Here is a 20448-nt window from a genome sequence, read left to right as displayed (position 1 = left end):
CTGCAATCAAGGCTTTTATGCTGATAACGAACAACTTGAAATATTTTGGTGCATATTGAAAATCCCAACAATGTCTTGCAAATCAGAGTCTTAATCTGTCCGAGACGAGGAAAGAGTCTAAGGCAAGACTTCCCAGAAAATCCAGCTCAAGTATACAAGTCCCAATGGGTTTCCTCTTTTTCCAAGTTGAACAGAAGGCATTGTTTGTTGGAGTTGTAGAAATCCAGAGGATGTGGAGTGCAATCGCCACTTACGAGTGCCTGGCAATTTGAGATAATTTTTTTTGGACGGCTTGCATGGGGCTTCAATAGCCCGTTGCCACTTGCCATGCAGCGCCTGAAACACTGGCTCTATAGTGAACGAAGTTCCCAAAGACCCAATACCTCATGAGTTAACGAGGTCTAATGACTGCTGAGATCTTGCGACTTGACACAATTGGATTTCTTTCTTTGGAACTACGTAAAAGTATAGACTACGCCAGGAAGCTTAAAACGATGCTAGAGCTGAAGAACGACAGAAATGCGTTATAAATGGCTTAGAGACCGAGGTATGCCAAAAAGTTATGGAAAATTGTGTTGTGCGCTTCCTGTCTTGTCAAAGGGTCGTGTATTTTCGGATAATATGTTTCATATATATAATTGCCATAGACAAAAAAAAAAATCATTTCGCAAAATTTCCTTATCTTTTATTTACATATAAAATAAAATCTGATTCTGTGTTCTTATCGAATCACCCCATACATGCGCAAACGAGTGCATAAGTATTTATGCCACGTGCTTTATGATTTCAAGTGCAAAGTGTTTTTATGCAGCAATTAGCGCTCTCCTTTATATGTTTACATAGACCTATGCATATTTACATATACGTAAGTTAGCATACTTTTTAATTTGCTCGTGCGCCGCTTAATGGTTGTTGCTTACTCACTTACGAGCTGCTAAAGCTAACATTGCTGTTTTGTGCTGTTTGCTAAATGTTTAATACTCCTTTGTTCGCCAAGCCCTTCAAGTGATTAATGCGAAAAACGTGGGGAAAGTGGGGAAAGATGCAGCAGGCCAATCGCCTTGAGGCTGCTGAAAAGTCCATCATAATAAATATACACCTAAACTGACTTCCGTTCATTAATGACCCGCAATATAGGCATCGCTTCCGTCGATTTTGTGTCCCTTTTTTTCTGCTGCTGCCGTTGCTAAATTTTTGAATAAAGACTGTAATTTTCTTTGAATATCTTGCAGCTATTTATTTTTGGCAAATCGGTTATTATAGATTAATTGCGTTCCGTAAAAGGGTTAACATAAATGTCAAGTCATTGGGCGTTTTGAGAAGGCCACTGGCTACGTTATTTTGTGGATTTTTAGCTATTTTTTATTCTTTTTTATCTGATTAATGTGGACAATTTTTCAAGCTTTTCAGAAAAATTTCGAAGAATCACTATAAATGTGAATATTTAAGTATTTTTTTTGCTTTTTATATGATTAACAAACGTTTTATAGCATTCTCGTGAAGGTATTTGTGCGAGAACTAAACAAAGTACTTTCTGTTAAGGGCCTGGCCTGGTTAGACCAGAGGGGGCGAGCGAGTTGAGCATTGAAAACTATATACGAGTATGTACATATACAAATACTAGAATATTTAAAATCTTTATTCCGAAATGAAGTTAAAAAATGAAAATTCGATGTTGCCTATTTTCTTCATCAAAAAGTTCCTGGAATATATTCAGAAAATTCAAAATATGAGTGATATTATCGCCTTTAAAGTTCTCTTAAGAAGAAGGCGCCACCCACGCTTAGATGGAATGACGGGCGTAGAAGAATACGCAGGATTTTGGGCATGGAGGACACAGGCATGAAACCGAGACAGTTGAAGGCATATGCTACAGCAGCCGAAGACCCGACCAGGGTTGTCCAGCCAACAATGATGATGATGAAAGTACGCTCCATCAACTATAACGCACTTACGCCGGCGTTTGATTCAACTCAACAAACATTACTGGAACTCTATTTCGGTATAGCCATCAGGGCCGTCTTTGATTTTCCTATTACTTTTTTCGGCTATTAAAACGCCGAAGTGATTCCCCGTAGTGGTTTTTTATTTGATAAAATAGAAAAAATCAAAAAATCAAAAAATCACATGGAGCCATATCAGGGGAATTCGATGGCTGTTGGATGGTTGGTATTCGTTTTGTTCAATGCCCGGGCATATTTTACCTGAAGAGGAACTAAAACTCAATAAAATAGGACAAATACATTGAGAAAATTGGGCTCAGAGTCTATGAAGTGGCACAATATATGTAATTGTGAGGTCAATGCTACTTCTCTTGGTAATATCATAGTTATAATTAGTTTGGGGAAAAAGCTCCATTTCAAACTTCTCTTTATTAAACTCAAATTTAATAGGCTAATTTAGGGAACTGCGTACCCAGTTTTTGTTTCTAACTTCTGATTAAATATTTTGAAATCTTGGTGATGAAATGTGTCGATTTTTTATAAATCTTGAATAAAGTTTGAAAGTTGGCGTTTATTACAGAACAAACTATGTTTTTTTTAAACATAATTTAAATTATGAAATATAAAATAAAATTATTAAAATACAGAAAAAATTATACAAAATAAATTAAATAATTTGCAATGAAAAATAAATTAGTAGTCAAAACTTATCAAAATGTGGAGGAGCTACATATATATTTTTTGCGAGCTATAGAATGAAGCGAGCTAACACTGAAAAAGGAAATTTACTTTACTTTCATTTTCGGCGCATTACTGAGTCACTCTTGCGTATTGATTTCTTTTAAACATAAATTAAAGCTGCTTCTTTGGAGGGACAGTAGCTAAAGCAAAGAAAAATGTGTTTGCTCCCTTGCAATCCAAATATCTGCGTACTATTTATAAACCGATTTATTTATTTACACACTCACATGCACATATACTCAAATACCCAAAATGACACCTTCTACAAATACTGGTAAATATTTATCACCATTAGCGATGGGTATGAACTTCAAGTGAAAATGCAAATAGCCCAGTTAACTGATTACTTAGTAAACAACATATACACACACATACATATGTATGTGTAGAAAACTACAAAACAAATATGCCGACATTTCAACAACGAACAAGCGACCATCGTAGACGAGCAAAAGAAATTACAACTATTGTACCAACTGACATATTGACAATGGATAAACTAAAATAGAAAATCCAAGTCGTAAAAGTATGAAATTAGAAATTGAGGAACATAGCAAATTGACTCAGTAGTAGCAACGAGTGACAAACTGACAGCCATTGAAATTTACACAACAAATCTAGGTGAAGTACATGGAAAATGCATTTACAGCCACGAAAGTGTCAATAGCACATTTTGCACTACCATAACTGTTGCAGGGAAATGTATGGCATCGACAATTAGCAGACATGTGAGCTGGACAGGTGTGCGTGCCACTTCAACTACTTTTGACACTTTGAGTTAGTTGCAAGGGACATAATTGTCAACCCGTATCTCGACTGTGAAGTGCTACGTCGCATTTTGCTGCCCACTTTTATGGCTGTTAGTAGGTTTGAAGGGAGTAAAAGCGAAACTAATTGCTTGCCCTTTATAAATTTGAAATTGCTGAAGAATCTAGATGCGAAGTTTAGTTATGTGCGAAAAATTGTATTCTAAGAAATTCTGCTAATGGCACACAATGCATTTATATATATTAAAGGGTGAACGATATGAAGTGCTACCTATTCAAAACACCACAACTTTTTTGTGTGAAATTAGTTTTTATTGATTTCAAAGACAAATTTGTTCAAAAATGATTACAATTTTAATATATATGTATTCACTTTAGCTCGATATGACCACCTTTTGCCTTGACTATAGCCTTCAAACGGTCATAAAATGAGTTGCATGCTGCACGAATGTGATCTTGAGGTATTTTGTCCTATTCTCATATAATCGCTTTTTTCAGCGTATCCATACTGGCATATTTTTTAGTCCTCACCTTGCTCTCCAAAATGGACCAGATGGAATAGTCCATCGGATTTGCGTCTGTCGGGTTCGAAAGCCATTGTGTGGACGAAATGTAGTGTGGAACATGATTTTTTAACCATTCTTGGTTCACACAAGCTTTATGAGCCGGTGCCGAGTCCTGTTGGAACGTCCATGGTCTACGACCGAAATGTTTGCGCGGCCACGGCTCTAAAGCAGCTTCTAAAATATTTTCCCGATAATAAATAAGTCGCATTCACTTTGACACCAGGCTCGATAAAAACGATTGGAGAGCGTCCATCAGCGGCCCAAACCATTACTTGCGATCGTAAATTGCTTCAAGTAGCCACACGAAGGCTCAAATTCTCGTATGAGCGTTCGGTCAAGTAAACACGATCGTTTTGAGTGTTTATGAACTGAACTTTTTAGCAGAAAACACAATGTTAGGAAATTCGCCACGTTCGTGCAATCGCATCAACTCCTTTGCTTTTTCGCACCGAACTTGTTTTGCTGGGGTGAGAGATCGTGCCCTTTTTGGAATTTGTAAGCCTTGACCTTGAGCTCATTTTTCAATATGCGTCGAATGCTGTCTTGCGATATTTTTAGTTCTTTGGCCATCGAAGTGGAAGGACGTAAATTTCGTTCAACTCGAGCCTTCACTTTCCGAACCATTTCTGGCGTTGTTGCGGTTTTTTTTGGTTCACCTCCACAGCGTTTTGCAATACTACCAGTATCATTGTAACGTTTTATAGTGCGATACAGAAACATTTTATTCACTTTGAGGTAACTGAGCTCACGAACAATGGCTGGTTATGATTTTCCAGACAAATATAACGCAATCACACTATTACGTTTGAATGCCATCACAGAAAAAAAAATTCAAAAAAACTAAGACGCAAATGCTTTTGATGGCTTATAAACAATATATTGAACTGTCATTAGAACAATTTTGACGTTGATGTCATGAGCTGATGAGCAGATACAAGCAGTGTGAAGTTGGTAACACTTCATATCGTTCACTCTGTACATAAAATACATTCTCAATGGAAGTAGCCCTGTGGCGGTTGTTTTGAAGAAACCCTAAAAAAATCAAATTCAGCAAATGGAAATATCCTTTTACGCAAAAGTGAACAAGGGAATAATAGCAGAAATTTCCTGGGTCTTTTGGAAGGCAGAATCAACCAAAAGGATATGCCAGTTTATTTTGACCAGTTTTGCCTACATTTTTTGCGTCTTTTAAATTGCTTTTAATCTTTATGTGTATATAAAAATGAATGTTATGTCATCGATGAACTCAAAAACTAGTGGACTGATTATTATATTTAAAAATTTTTATATATATATGTATTTTTCCACGGAGAAGGTTTGTAGAATATGCCCATTGATGCCACTCGCCACCAGGTGGCGCTGCAGAGTAGTAACTTCTGCCCCGTTGAACCGATTGGTCAGTATGACCATGTATTTTTACACAGAGCAAACGAATATGACATGTTCATAGATGTAACATAGATTTTGATTGAATACATATATTTGACAATCGCAAACAAGGCACTGGCGCAACTGGGAATGCCTGCTTCAAACCGACCTGCAAACAACCTTTTCGATCGTGATATGCAACGAGAAACACACTATGATTCTGACGAACTGGGGACATTCGTTAGAACAAATTTTCCGCAGTTGATTCTAGAACAACGCATTGCGTTTGCAGAATTATGCGTGCAATCACAGAACAAAACGCGGTGCACTATTTTTCTTAGGTGCGCCCGGTGGTAAAGGCAATGCTCTTCTTCTTTCACTAATTTTGGCAACCATACGCTTACAAAATAATATTGCACTGGCTATTGCATCATCTGGAATTGCGGCAACTCTTTTGGATGGTGGCCGAACAGCGCATTCAGCATTGAAACTGCCGATGAATTTGCAAAACACTGAGGCACCAACATGCAATATCAGCAAAAACTCTGGAATGAGAAAAGTACTCCAAACGAGTCAAATTATCATGTGGGACGAATGTAGAATGTCTCACAAGAAAACATTGGAAGCGCTTGATCGTACACTGCGATATTTCAGAGCATACAAACGGATCTTCGGTGGCGCACTCTTTTTATTGTCTGGTGATTTTCGACAAACACTGCCCATTATTCCACATTTCAACACTCGCTGATGAACTTAATGCATGTCTTAAATCATCAGTTCTATGGCGTCATTTACAGTAATTGACTTTGAAAACTAAGTGCCCATTTACACGAGGAGACGACTGGAAGGGAAACATTTTGTTCGGGGGTGAAGGACGGCCGCGGAAGAGAGAAGGGAATTTGTCTCCTGTACTGGCGACACGCTTTGCTCTTCTTATTCGTATTTCCAATCTTAAAGCAATTTTTGACAGTTGCTTCATTTGTTTTCTCCTTTTGTGGGAGAAGGTTCTGAGTTATGTGTTGGTTTTCAAGCAAACGGAAGATAACAAAGTAACATGCGTGTACAACTATAACGGGATGCATCGGCTGGAAATTTAGAAAAACAATTATTGGATATTGGAAATGGGCGAATGGGCGAATGGAAATTGATGAATCTACACAATGTATCACCCTGCCAGCAATCTTCTGTAAGATCACAGAAAGCATCGACGAATTGGTGCAAAAAGTTTTCCCAAACATTGCACAAAACTACAAAAACCATCAGTGGCTCAGTACGCGTGCTATATTAGCCGCCAAAAACATCGATGTGAATACCATCAACTTCACCATTCAGCATGGAATACCCAGTGAAACGACAACATATAAGTCCATCGATACTGTGGAGAATCAAGACGAGGTTGTCAACTATCCAACTGAATTCTTGAATTCGCTTGATTTGCCAGGCATGCCGCCGCACGTTCTTATGTACATTGAAAATTGGCGTACTCATCATTCTTCTTCGAAACATAAATCAACCACGACTTTGCAACGGAACCAGACTCTTAGTCAAGGAAATGATGTACAATGCTATCGAGGCAACAATTTTGACTGGAAAATTCAAAGGTGAAGACGTACTGTTGCCACATATCCCAATGATCCTGACAGATATGCCATTCGAATTCAAACGTTTACAGTTCCCGGTGCGTCTCGCTCTCGCAATGACTATTAACAAAGCACAAGGACAATCGTTACAAGTGTGTGGATTAAATTTGGAGAATCCATGCGTCTCACATGGACAGCTCTATGTGGCTTGCTCACGTGTCGGAAAACCTTCTGATTTATTCCTCTACGCACCAGATGGAAAAACAAGAAATATTGTGTATTCCACAGCACTTCAATAAACTTCGAATTGAAACTAAACTTTGTAATGTCACAATTTTTTCGAAATAAACAAAATCAATAAAATGGCTTAGAATGAATTGAATATTTGTATACTGATTTTTCTTTACAGTTATTTTTCTTAAATTTATTTTAGTTGTTAGCGTAGCAAAGCGCGCCGCGTACAGCTAGTTTTTTATAAAAGTAAAAAAAACTGTGCACAACAAATATCGTAAAAATCAAAGTTTCAGACTTCACACAAAATTTATAAAATTTCGACACATTTCTATCAAAATTTAAAACCTTTTAATCAGAATTTGAAAAAATATTGTGTATGCAGTTCTATAGCCCATTCAGTTTTAATATAAAAAAGTATAAGTTTGAAGTGGCTCAAAATTTTCTCTTCTCAAAATTTTGATTTTTGATATTTTTTCCCGTGACGGTGTTGCTCATTTCCTACATTATTTTCTCAGTAGATGGCTGTAGTAATTCATATCTCGTAAAGTAGCGATCAAACAATCTAAAGTTTTTGCTCGTTGTCAAGGTCACATTTCCCACTAAAAAAATGCGTTTGCTGTTTTTGTTTGTTCCATTCAGCTGTGAGTTACAGGGTGTTACCAATGCAAATCAACAAAGAGAAAATTCGGCAAAGGCAAAAACGCAAGCCAGGCCACTGAAATTGTGAATGGTATTTATGCTGCCGATACTGTTATAGCTAATTACGTTAAATCTTGGTTTCGTCAATTCCGTTCAGGCATTTTTCATGCTTAAGAAAATGTCGATAAAATCACAGAAATAATCGAAGTTGACCGGCATGTTAGTAGTAGCATAGCCCAAGAGCTAAAGATCGGCCATTAAATAGTACATTTTACTCAAATATTTTACTCAAAAATAATTGAATTCTTTTCCCACCAATTAATATTATAACCATCTGAAACGGTGGCCAAACCAAGACTAACAGCGAGGAAAATATTTCCTAAGGCCGCCATATTAGTAATTTTGAAATAAAAAAGCTTCGATCAGGCACAAGATTATCTATTAATAAAACTAATTTCGCCTGTCCGATTGATTTTAGATGAATCTCCAAGGACTTGTGATGATCACCGCAAGGGACTTCTGAAGAAACGGGCTCCACACAAACAGCGATAGCTTTTACAATTATTAATTTTTCTTTTTTAAATTTTGCTAAAGTCAAGTCGAAACTTGATGTATTAATGCCATGTTTTTATTTTTGTAAAATAAAGCAATTGACTAGCAAACAAAAAAATATTGAAGATCATCATTTTTTCGGACCTCTGGCACCCCTAACCCCTTAAGAAAAAAAATGTGTTGAAAACAAAAAAAAAAAAATAAAAAAAAAATTACAATATTACAATATATAATATATCCGATATTTGAATCAGCTATAACAAATGGGCATACCCTATTTAGTTGGCTGTTTAGGATTATAAGTTATAAAACAGATTTTGCAGCTTCGTCTGTGTAGATATTTGTACTAGGCACAAAATATTCTATAAAGCTGCTCACTTTCCGCATCCTTGATTTCGGATCACGTGCCTCTGGAGCATTCACCTTCAGTGTAACGCCCAAAAAATTAAAAAAAATCGTTCTCGATGGAATATTTGTCCATAGAAAGGAAGTTGTGTTTGAAGTTCTTTTGACCAATACTCCTGCATATTTTACGTAGGCATAGTTCCGATATTCAATTTTTTTTTTGCCTGTTCACTCCACTCGGTAGCATAGGGCCTCGACAAGACTCTTACCTTGCGTTGGTTTCATTAATCTATTTGCTTTCTGACAGGGTCGGTGATTATCCTACCGTTATATTCAATAAGACACCAATGACTGCTAGCATTTCCTCCACAGCTACATCTTTCCAGTTCTTCCAGGTAGAACGGTCAGTAATAGTTTTTGTACTAATGTTGTGCATATAAACTTGTCTGCTTCTTGTAAAAAAAAAAACTAAAGTAATCAAATGGTTCATTTAAATTATGTATCTGAGGAGCCCATGTTTTGTAGCCAGTTAAAAAATCAAATTGTTCAGTAGTAATGTTGATGGTCAATGACTTGTTGCCAATTACTAAATGGACGTTTTTCGCTAATCGCAATATCTAATTTTTCTGGCACTTTTTCATCACTTTCACTAGAATATTGCAATAATTTTTTTTTCTATCATCAGAATCACTTTCAAATTCATCCACTCGAAATTCAGCCATCACTGCCATCTTAAAATAACGCTTCTTCCATCACATTTTCCGCCATGGTGAGCAACAAACTAACTATGATAAATGCTGAAATCAACGAAACATTAAATCAACCGCTATTAAAGTTCACTGCAGGCTGTTATTGGCGTGTCTGAGAGGCGTACTTTGTGTGCAACGCCAAACATTGGCAGTGTCTGGGAAGAGTAATTCGAGTGCAAAGGGTTAAAGTAAGATTTATGTACATCAAAATATCTTTAAATTTCCTTTAAATTTAAATCACCCACCTTAAATAATTAACAGCAACGTACGAACTAAAAATTTACCACGCATGTTCTCCTCAATAGTAACAACAATTTAATAAATTCAACAAATTCCACTCAACTTCTGCCGCAAATAATTTTAAAGCGGAATCTGTGCACAACGAATACATTTCAGCTTCATTCTCTTGCAACTCATTGACTTCGCCAAAAAAATAAAAATACTCGTATAAAAATATTTTGTCGAAAAAGTAAAGTAAATTGGAAGCAGAGCAAAAAGTAATATTTGTATGTGTTTGAAGAGAATATCTGCTCCTGAATGTCAGTAAAGATTAATGAACTGCTGAATGAGTGTTGCTGCCACATAGTTAAGATTTATTTTTTTCTTCCTTTTCTGGCGCCACACGAAAATGGCGCCAATGGGAAAATGAAATACTTTAAAAAATCACAGGATTACTTTGTGATCGTATGCAAAAATTGTTCTAAGAAATGTGTAGAAAGCAATTTTTTCGTAGTAACAGTTAAAGGTTAGCCAAATTTTGAAATACCGCGATTCTAACGCCACGTAATCAATTTTTCTGCAAAAAAAAAAATTGTGACTAATACTCATACAAAACTTTATGTGTGCCAAATCTGATCATTCGAGGTTTCGACACATCTCGACCCCAGTGCGTCCTAGAAGATATTTTTTTGGAAAAAATATTTCATTTCATGGAATTAAAATATATTTTTTATTTGAACCAAATCGGAGAACAAATCTTTTTTTTCAAAGTATTTCGATCGCAAGGCCACCCAGCCTGCTAAAAACTCAATTCTGCACATCTACATGAGTTTTTGCTTCTGTTTTTGCTATGGGCTGCATGGAATCTGACATTGATTTATTAATTATTTTCGCATTTTAATAAATCTAAGTTCTTATTTTCAATTTACGTCGGAAACTTTGTTGGAAAATTAATTATAACGTAATCAGTTTGTACGTTAAACAGAGAGATCAGATTTGTGTCAGCATTCATTAGCATACCAATTAGTTTTTAATAATAAATTAATAAATTTTTAATAATAAATATTAATATCATTGCATTCACTCGCATAAAATTCTGCAGCAAAAAGGCATAACAACATTAATTTTTCCCACATAGCTCTTATTAATTTGAAACAAAAAATAATTAAAACGGAATTCCTGAATTCCTAAAAGTATTAATTCCTAAATCTTTTTCTTTTGGCAGTGATAGAAGTTTATTTACAAAATTTATTAACTCCTGAATATTTCGTTTTTATTAACTCCTGTGGATTGCTTATTGTCCGAGAAGAAAATATGTACATTAAATACCAATTAAAATACATAGAATTGTAGTGGATTGTGATTGAAATAATGGATTGCCCTGGATGTGAGTATATTCTAAATAAATATTTTTCATCTGAATTGTTGTTATTAAATATTTTGCTGTCATTTGAGGAAAACAGCAGAAGTAATATAATTGTACAACATCATTACTTTCTGTTAACAACAACATTTGCAACACAATGAACGAAATTTCTGTATAAAATCAAACTGGAAAAAGGGTTAGTGCGAAAAGAAGTTAATTTTGGCACAGAAAAATATAAATGCAAAAGCGCTGAATTTTTATGCAGTCTAGTTTCTGGCGTCAGTAGAAGTTATACATATTTCTATTTGCATGGAAAAAATTATAATGATAAAATTATCGAAAATAAGTCAAGCAGTGTTTTATGTAGTGTGGGTGATATCGCACTTTATAAACTCAACTTGTATTTGAAATAAAATGCCAGAGTTATAGCTGTAGTCATACAAAAATTTTATAAGACGTCAGTCAGCTGCTGAACAATATAATGGTACCAATTTATAGTACTTTACTGTTGAAAAAGTTACCTTAAGCGAAACTTGTGAAAATCGATTTTCCTAATTTTTCGCGCTCCTATGAGAGAGGCAAATTGGAGCTAGGCTTAGAATGACAAATGATTGCTTTCAAAACACTAATACTTTGGCATGCGTATATCTGTATTTGTATATATATTTTAAATAACAGTTACGTGGAAAAAGTGATGATGGGAAGAAAATATCAAACGCATGACCAAAACCTTATTTGCTAACCACTTACACTCAATCATAAGCGTTTTATTTTTGTTTTGCTTAACACCAGCAAGCGATTCGATTGCCGCGTATTGTCACTCTTGCCGTAATTCAGGTGATGCAAGGTGGAGACATAGTCGTATTTACTTATTTTCGATAAATCTTAAATGGCATTACGTATACGCCCTGGCCAGCTGAACGAGAGAATACACAGTACGCTCTCAGTTCTGGCCACAGGAATATATGTACATATATGCATACATACATATATACTTCGGTACCCGAAAATTCAGTCTTTCAGTACAATCGTTACCGTTATATTGCCTACACAAACTTTATACATTGTTGTTGTTTTATTTGCATGCAGCTGCATAAATTACTTGCTGAGATAACAAACAAAACAGCAAAGGAACAATCCAGGAAATGAATACCGGTGTGTGCGCAAACATTTCTCAATTTGAGGGATTTATTGCACACAAATACCAACTGCGGTTGGATGTAAATGTGAAAGAACGTACGGCACGACACGTGTGGAATGTGAAATGGAAGCTCAAGTTTGGTTTGAGATTAACATACAAATACCGTGCGAGGCTCTGTCACTGAAGTGAGAGCAATTCGTACTGAGCTTTGTTATTTATGTGAGGTGATGTATGTAAGTGAACTTTAACTTGAAATTCGGTTTATTTAAAAATTAGTATATTGAAATATAACTCGAAAAGTTATGGGAGTCTCACTCATCAATTAGTAAAAAATAAGAAAAAATCTCAAATAATTAAAGAAATAAATAATGAAAAAATAGGAGAAAAATAATAAGAAATATTATATGATAAAAGAGTATAAGTTTGTTCCTTGGCAAATAACTTAATTGCATCACAAAACGGCTGAGGAATTCCTATTAGTCCAACTTTATTAAGACCCTTACGAATATGAATATAACTTAGTACTTTACGTTCCAAAAGATTCAAAGAGTCAATTACCAAAATTAATCTACCAACAAAAGATAAAATTATTTAAATGTACAAAAATTTTCCAAAAATTTTTTTAAATATATTCTATTGTTTAAAATAAAAATTTTTATGTTGGAAATGTTTGGAATATGTTTTGGAATATGTTTTGGAACATTTTCTTTTGAAAAATTGGAATTTGGAAAATATATATTTTTTAAATAGCTTTTTCTTTTTAAATATTATTTTTTTTAATTATATATTCTATTTAAAAAAAATGTCTATTCTTAAAAGTTTCAAAAACAAATTTAGAAAAATTTAATTTAGAAAAATTTATATAACAACGATTTGCAAGTGGCATTATATTAGTCTATACTTAGTTTTGTACACATTGACGTACGCGATTTATATAATATCACAGTTTTTATTATCACCGAAACACATCACCACAGCAGTCGGAAGGAGACTAGACACAACTAATGACAATGTCGACCAAACTGATCTTACGGAAGCATATCGCGTTGAGACGTGTCCGCAACACGGTTTTTCACAAGCCGCCCGCGAGTCGCCGTTTGTGTGTTCGTGCGCGTCCGCGTAAGTCGAAGCGCGCATTCTGGCACAAAAAAATTAATTGTAATTAATCCTTTTCGAATTGCACGCATTTTTTTCCATACATAAATGCACAGATGTTTATTGCGTTAATATCCTTAAAAAATTTTCATCCCAGAGGCGCAGAAATTAGTTAAATTTTTAATTCTTTATTAAAAAAAATTATTTACAACAAAAAAACATCAAGTTTCGGAACAAAAATAACGTTTTTGGAAAATATCATCCTTTATCAGTCTGCAGTTGAAAAATCGTTGTAATCGGATACTTACTTTACGAGAAATGTGATAATTATTCAAGCGCTGCAAAAAACTTCGATAGTTAATAAAAAAAAAAACTATTTAGAATTTTACAACAAAATTTTCTGAGTGTGCTTCTGGATGCTAGAACTCAGTCCTGGCCGAATTTCATCGCAAAATATTCACTTTGGTAATTTTGATGCCCACTTGAGAAAGCCTTACCCATACTTAAGCTTACAAATGTACCAATTTTTGAGAAAAAATTAAGATCCGAGATCTATTTTGAACAAACAAAAAAAAAATTTTGTTTTGGAAAAAATTTTTCAAAAATTAATTAAAAAAAGTTTACTTAAAAAAAAATCCAAACGCACCATTTTTTTTAGTACATAATTTTTTTTTTTAGTATAATGTGTTAAAATTAAAACAAAAATTTGTTTGTTGAAATCTTTTTGGAACATGTTTTGGATTTTTTTTAAATTGGAATTTGGAAATAGAATATATTTTTTTAAAAAGCTATTTTTTTTTTAAATAATATTTAATATTTCTATTCTTAAAAGTTCTTAAATATTCTCTAGTCTTCAAAGTTACAAACACAAATTTAGAAAAATTGTTTATTCCTAAGCCAACAAATGTAACAAATTTTCAGAAAAAAACTAAGATCCTAGATCCATTTTGAACAGATAAACAAATTTTTTTGTTTCGTAAAAAAATTTTCAAAAATTAATTTCAAAAAAAGTTTACTTAAAATGAAATTTTCAAATGCACCATTATATTTTAAATATACTCTATTGTTAAAATTAAAAAAAAAGTTTTTTTTGTTGGAAATGTTTTGGAATTTTTTTTTAAATTGGAACTTGGAAATAGAATATTTTTTTTTTAAATAGCTATTTTGTTCATTATTTTGTTTTGTAAATAATATATTCTATTTAAAAAAATATATTCTATTCTTAAAAGTTACAAAAACAAATTTAGAAAATTTATTTTATTATACTTAAGCCAACAAATGTACCAATTTTAAGAAAAAAAGAAGATAAGATCCTATATTCATAATAATAATGTAATATTAGATATCATTTTCTAAAATGTTTTTTAGAAGGTAAAATCCTTCTCCTATCCTTTAAAATTACACAAACATTTTTTTTAAATTAAATATAGAGAGATATTTTACTTTAAAGAACTCCATTACCAAAAGGTTTCAACATTGAATAAATTTTAAAATTATTCAATTTTTATTATTCTTAAGCCTTGAGATAGAATAGCACACTTCCCAACTTCAAGCTGAAGTTTCCCTGCAGTATTAGACTGGCCTTTGGTAAAAATAGTGTCCTTCGAATATGAACTATGGCCAGTGGTATTAATACTTTATTATGTACCTTCCTTAAATTAAGATTGGTTACAAGATTGGTTACATTCTTTAACAGCTTCTTTAGTATATTCCCGCATTTTTCTGCATAAAGAAAAAAACTGATATGATTGAAGTCAATCTTAGCCAACCTTGTACTTGACGCCCTATTTCCTATCGAACATCTTTCTGCAGCGTTTCTTCTATATTGAAAAGTGACTGCAAGGCTTACATACATACCTATAAACATATAGAATTCAACTTTAGAATTTGGCTTACTCAGTTGTCACTTTTAGATGCACGAATATTAAGATTATTCTTATTAAGTAAGAACATTTGTTCTCGTTTTTGTAAACTGAATTGGGGGAAAAATCTGCATCGAAGCTGGTATCTCTGTCCCCACTGATGGCTTCAAGATGGAATCGGGAGTCGGAGCAGGGGTGTTCTCTAAATCAGCCAATTTATCTATTTCCTTCATTTGTATCTATATTCCTGCCCAGATCAGAAAAATGTTACCTGCACAACGTCAGAGCCTTGAATGCGCTTTGCTATGGGACAAATGTCTTTCGAAGAGAGATATGGTAGATCGACCAGAAGAGCTTGCCATTTACTGCTAAGCTGATATTTTATCTCAGGACCTTGAAAATTTATGATACGGTCACGCAAATTTGACTGTCATATTTCACTTTAAATTAAATAATTTATTTTGCCATTCATATTTAAATTTTTGTTTACCATAAATTAGTTGATGCTTACATCCGTTGTTGGTTATTTGGCCGAGCTACTCTCCTTTCTCCTAGTTGTGGTGTAAATGGAGCTCTACAAATGAAGGCCCTACAGTTTTATGCCACCTCGAATAGTAGATGGGTTCTTATGAGGAATTTTTCGTGGCAGAAATACTCTCAGAGGTTTGTCATTGCCCGTTGAGGTACGACCGCGTTTAAAAAAACTTTTTGTATCATTTGTTGTTGGCCGATTCGACTACAGCGGAAGCATAAATACAATTTTTCAAAATATGTGGAAGCTAACTCCAGCTAACGGGTAATGCAAATAGTCTTTAACCTGACTTGGATTGCGCGCTACCGGTCACTGAAGGGCCGATTAAAATGGGTTTATCAGTAACTTCTTAGACGAAAATGTGTTTTTACTTTTGCCGAAGGAAATCAGCTCTTTAAAGTAACTATTTTTTGTAGTGCGCAAAAGTCGCGAGATCCTTCTGACCACGGGTAGATCGGGGGCGCTCGAGAGAACTTTTAAAGCTAAGAAGCCGCAGCTCTCGAATTCTGTGCGTTAGGTGCCCATATGGTAAGACTTGGGATTGCTTCAAGATCTTTCTGCAGAAGCTGTCTGGAGGACGAGGTGGAAGTATCTCAGCTCCTTCTTCTAAGCTGCCCTGCTCTCATCGAGCTAAAAATTTAGATATCTGGGTTCTCACTTTTTTTAAATATCACACATAGCGAAATTCATCAGTAGCTTGAGGCGGTTAATACAAAAGTAAATAACCGCTGTTGGTCGTCATCTTCTAATTTAAAGCCCATTTTTTTCCACTTGCCCTGTTCTTTTCCTTCTCCATTCCCTCCGTCCCCTCCTGTTTGGTATCCCAACGGATGAATTTTGAATATTTCTCCAAGTGGGCCCTCGTAAGGGCCGAAATTCCTTACCTAACCTAACTCCTTTTTGACTTCCTTTCAATCAGTTAGTGATTGCCAAGCTCCTACCCAGTTTGGTTTGAATTCCCCGCAAAAAAGTTGCTGTTCGACTTTTCCTCCATGGTTCACTTACCGACATTTGTTGCTGTTCTTGTTGTTGTAATAATTGCTGCAACTGTTGCTGCTTAAGTTGGTCCTGTTTTTGCTGTTGCTGTGCGAGACTATTGCGCGCCGGATCATATTGAGCTGCTATATGTGCGGCTGCGGTTAGCGCCTCAGCTGACGGCTGCTGCTGGTGTTGATGCGATGGTGGTGGCGGTGGTGGTGGTGCGTAAACCGGATTTGGCGCAGATTGTGCTTGTAACGGATTTTTGAATTTTGTACCAAATATGCTGCACATAATAAAGAAAATCAAATAGATTAAAAATTAATATTCTGCAAAAATGTAATTCCCTCCACAAAATAAGAAGCCTGAGAAAAAAATGTACATAGATGTATCGGGCTCTGAGGAATGAAGTAGCTTTGTTATTGGATAGGATGTGAATACGTGGAGATACATGGTTTTTTCGTATTAGTGATTTTATGTTGGTGATTGACGTTTGATGATGTGGGGAAGGCAAGCAATTTGGTTAATTTCAGATTAGACACAAACACAAATGTAGGTAATTGTCCTGTGTATGTAGTCGTGTTAGTTATTGTTCTTGTTTTTGTTTTTTGTTTACTTTTGTTATTGTATTTTTTGGAGTTTCTATGTAAATGCCAAAGTGGTATGGGAATCTCTAAGGTATAGGAGCAGAACTCAAATTGCCTAAGCTACTTTGCAGTGAAATGTTTGAGGGCTGCAGTAATTTTATACTGGTCCTGCTGTTTGCGTTATCCTTGAATATGAATTTCAAATTAAGAGAAATTTAAACTGTTTAAGGCACATAAAATAACAAAAAAAAAAAAAAAAATACATATACGAGATGTCTTTGAAAAGTAAGGTGACCTTTTATTTGCTTTTTAGTTTTTTTTATTTATGTTAATACGAGTAGCTGCTTTATCCGCTTCAGATATTGTATATTTAACACTCTTGTGCCAGTGCTTTTGCTAATCCTCGAAGCTGCTGAAAGCCCTTGCAAGCCTACGCTGCTTTTCGAAATTAGTCGGTGAATGTAAGACAAAACTGATCAGTGGTGCAAAAATCAACAAAGTTAGTCTTATTTGGGTGCCTGGACATTGTAATATTACAGGGAACGAGTTGGCTGATAAACTGGCTAATGAGGGCTTTGCAAGTATCCCACTGGGCCCTGAACCCTTTCTATGTTTCAATTCAACTATGGATTGACGACTTTATGAGATCTACCCATAGAGAACGTTAGTCTGGGTTGAACTCGTGCAGAGTAGCGAAGTGCTTTGTGAAAGAACCAAACAGGAAGCGCGCCTTTCTCCTAAAACTCAGAAAGAAGGACCTAAAAGTACTGGTGAGTGTAAGGGTATAGGGCACAACGCCTGCCCATGGGGGTCGTCGACAGCTCGATATGCCTATCCTGTCTTGAGGATGACGACACTACAGAGGATTTTCTCTGTAGCTGTCCGGCGTTTTCCAGAATCAGGCTTTGGATATTGGGTTCCGATATACTGGGTATAGATAAGGCTCATACTCTTCCCCTTCCGGATCTCTTAAGATTCATCAATGAATCCAAGAGATTTGTGGAAGAGTTGCCTCAAACTAATTTATCCGTTTCTACCTTCCACCTTTTATCTTTCCTATCTCTATTCCTTCTACTGATATCTATCCGGGCTTAGTACAATGGCCTCCTGATTGAGTGCTTGGACTTGTCCACCCTCCTTAAATCTAATCTAATCTAATCTAATCTAATCTAATCTAATCTAATCTAATCTAATCTAATCTAATCTAATCTAATCTAATCTAATCTAATCTAATCTAATCTAATCTAATCTAATCTAATCTAATCTAATCTAATCTAATCTAATCTAATCTAATCTAATCTAATCTAATCTAATCTAATCTAATCTAATCTAATCTAATCTAATCTAATCTAATCTAATCTAATCTAATCTAATCTAATCTAATCTAATCTAATCTAATCTAATCTAATCTAATCTAATCTAATCTAATCTAATCTAATCTAATCTAATCTAATCTAATCTAATCTAATCTAATCTAATCTAATCTAATCTAATCTAATCTAATCTAATCTAATCTAATCTAATCTAACCCTATAGAGTGTAATTCGACTTCTAGACCAAGAAGCAACGCATTTATCGAAAAATTTTGACATTTTTACAAGCCGTGTTTTACAAAAGTAAAGGGACACTTTAATTAATTCAGTTTTAGGCTTAATTTGCACTTTTTTAGTCGTTAAGGCGAGCATTATATTTTGATTAACGTTAATTTAAAGCGACAATGGTCCAAAATAGCTAAAAAAACCTGTAGAAAGACAAAGTTCAGAATTTCTTTGAACAAGAACCGTCTGATGATGTCTTATCTTAGCAGGAGTTCGAGTGCCATACGTGCAATTACGACAGGAACTTTGGTTTTGGGGTAGGAGATTTATTTATTGAGTGCAGAATTCCTCCGAAATAATAAAGGATTCTTCTGATATGAGCTTCAATGTGAAAAATTATAAATCACTATCTTCTGCAGCTTCGACGTTTTTATAGGTTGATAGAGCAGCTAAAGCAATGTGGTAGTAGTCAGCTTGAAAAGCAGAAATGTTAATTGAATTCATTTAAATGTTAGGCTAGTTTAGGTATTTCTAGAGAGCGTGAATAAACTTTTAGTATAAATTTTTAATTAAGTGCTAAATTCGACTACTGTTTAGTTGTGTAAGCATTTGAAGGACTAGAGCAGAGGCATTCGGATGGAAAAGTACCAACTGATTCGAGTTCGGAGACATAAAATTTGTATAGTAGAATTTTCAGTGGTACTAGCAAGAGCTCATGCATTGAAGGGTTAATTAGTCTTCATTACTTTCATTTCACTTTAATTACATCAGTTCACCTTTGTTTCGAAATATTTTCACCATTGAAAAATGGATTAAAACTATGACTAGTGGCGTGGGGTTTCTGAAGGTTATGTGTTTGTTGTTGTTTCTGTTGTGTTTTCAGTTTTTGTTGTACTAGCTGTTGTTGCTGTTGTAATTGCATTTTTTGTTGCTGTACAAGTGATGGCGGTCGCTGTTGTTGCTGTTGTTGTGTGGGTGATTGCTGTTGCTGCTGTGTTACCGGCCGATACCTTTGCTGATGTTGCTTATGTTGTTGTTGTTGTTGTTGGAGTTGAGAAATTGTTGGTTGTGTTGTGCCCAAACCCCAAACAAGTATCTCATTCGCATCGTTGTTGGCATTTGGCTTGAAATAATTTGGATTCTCATCGACTTGCGCCACTCGATTTATTTCACCAATATAACTGCGACATGAGCATGCAATGAGAAAAGAGAAGAGTAAACAGAGCGGAGTGTAGTGTATTGCATGTATGTGGATGGGTGGTAGCGTGAGAGTGAGTCGCAGTGATGGATCGTTTTATAAAAAAAAGGTAAACAGTATAGAGAGAATACAATTTAATTTTTTTATTTTTTATTCATAAATATACACATCGAAATACATATTAATGGATAATTATTAGTTTACAGTTTAGAAATGGAGGGAAAAACTTATGGTTAGGTTTTGTGTAGGAGTTTTTCAATTGTTATTTTTCGTTTGTTTATGTGTATGTGTAGATTTCGTGTTACGTGTATCGTGTTTATGGCACAAGATGGAGAAATTTTTGTTTTTTAATTACTAGTTTTTAATATTTTTTTCAATTTTTCATATTTTGCTGTTTAATAACTTAAAATGTAGAAATTTGATGAATGAAATAAGATTTTTCTCTAAC

At 34.6% G+C, this 20448-nt stretch overlaps 1 protein-coding gene across 1 annotated transcript in view; it reads right to left on the bottom strand.

The window, feature by feature from the left end:
* Positions 1 to 20448, bottom strand: part of LOC128855637 (uncharacterized) — a 103572-nt gene that overhangs the window by 28188 nt on the left and 54936 nt on the right. Inside the window, exons 5-6 of the mRNA XM_054090693.1 lie at positions 19579 to 19983; positions 16705 to 16963 (exon numbers count right to left, since the gene is read on the bottom strand). Of these exons, the coding sequence (XP_053946668.1) occupies positions 16705 to 16963; positions 19579 to 19983 (664 nt within the window). The remainder of the gene's footprint in view (positions 1 to 16704; positions 16964 to 19578; positions 19984 to 20448) is intronic.

Source organism: Anastrepha ludens, chromosome 2 (genome assembly GCF_028408465.1).
Source record: "Anastrepha ludens isolate Willacy chromosome 2, idAnaLude1.1, whole genome shotgun sequence".
Classification (NCBI taxonomy): domain Eukaryota; kingdom Metazoa; phylum Arthropoda; class Insecta; order Diptera; family Tephritidae; genus Anastrepha; species Anastrepha ludens.
The sequence above is the reverse complement of the archived record's forward strand: the minus strand, read 5'-3'. Positions and strand labels throughout refer to the sequence as shown.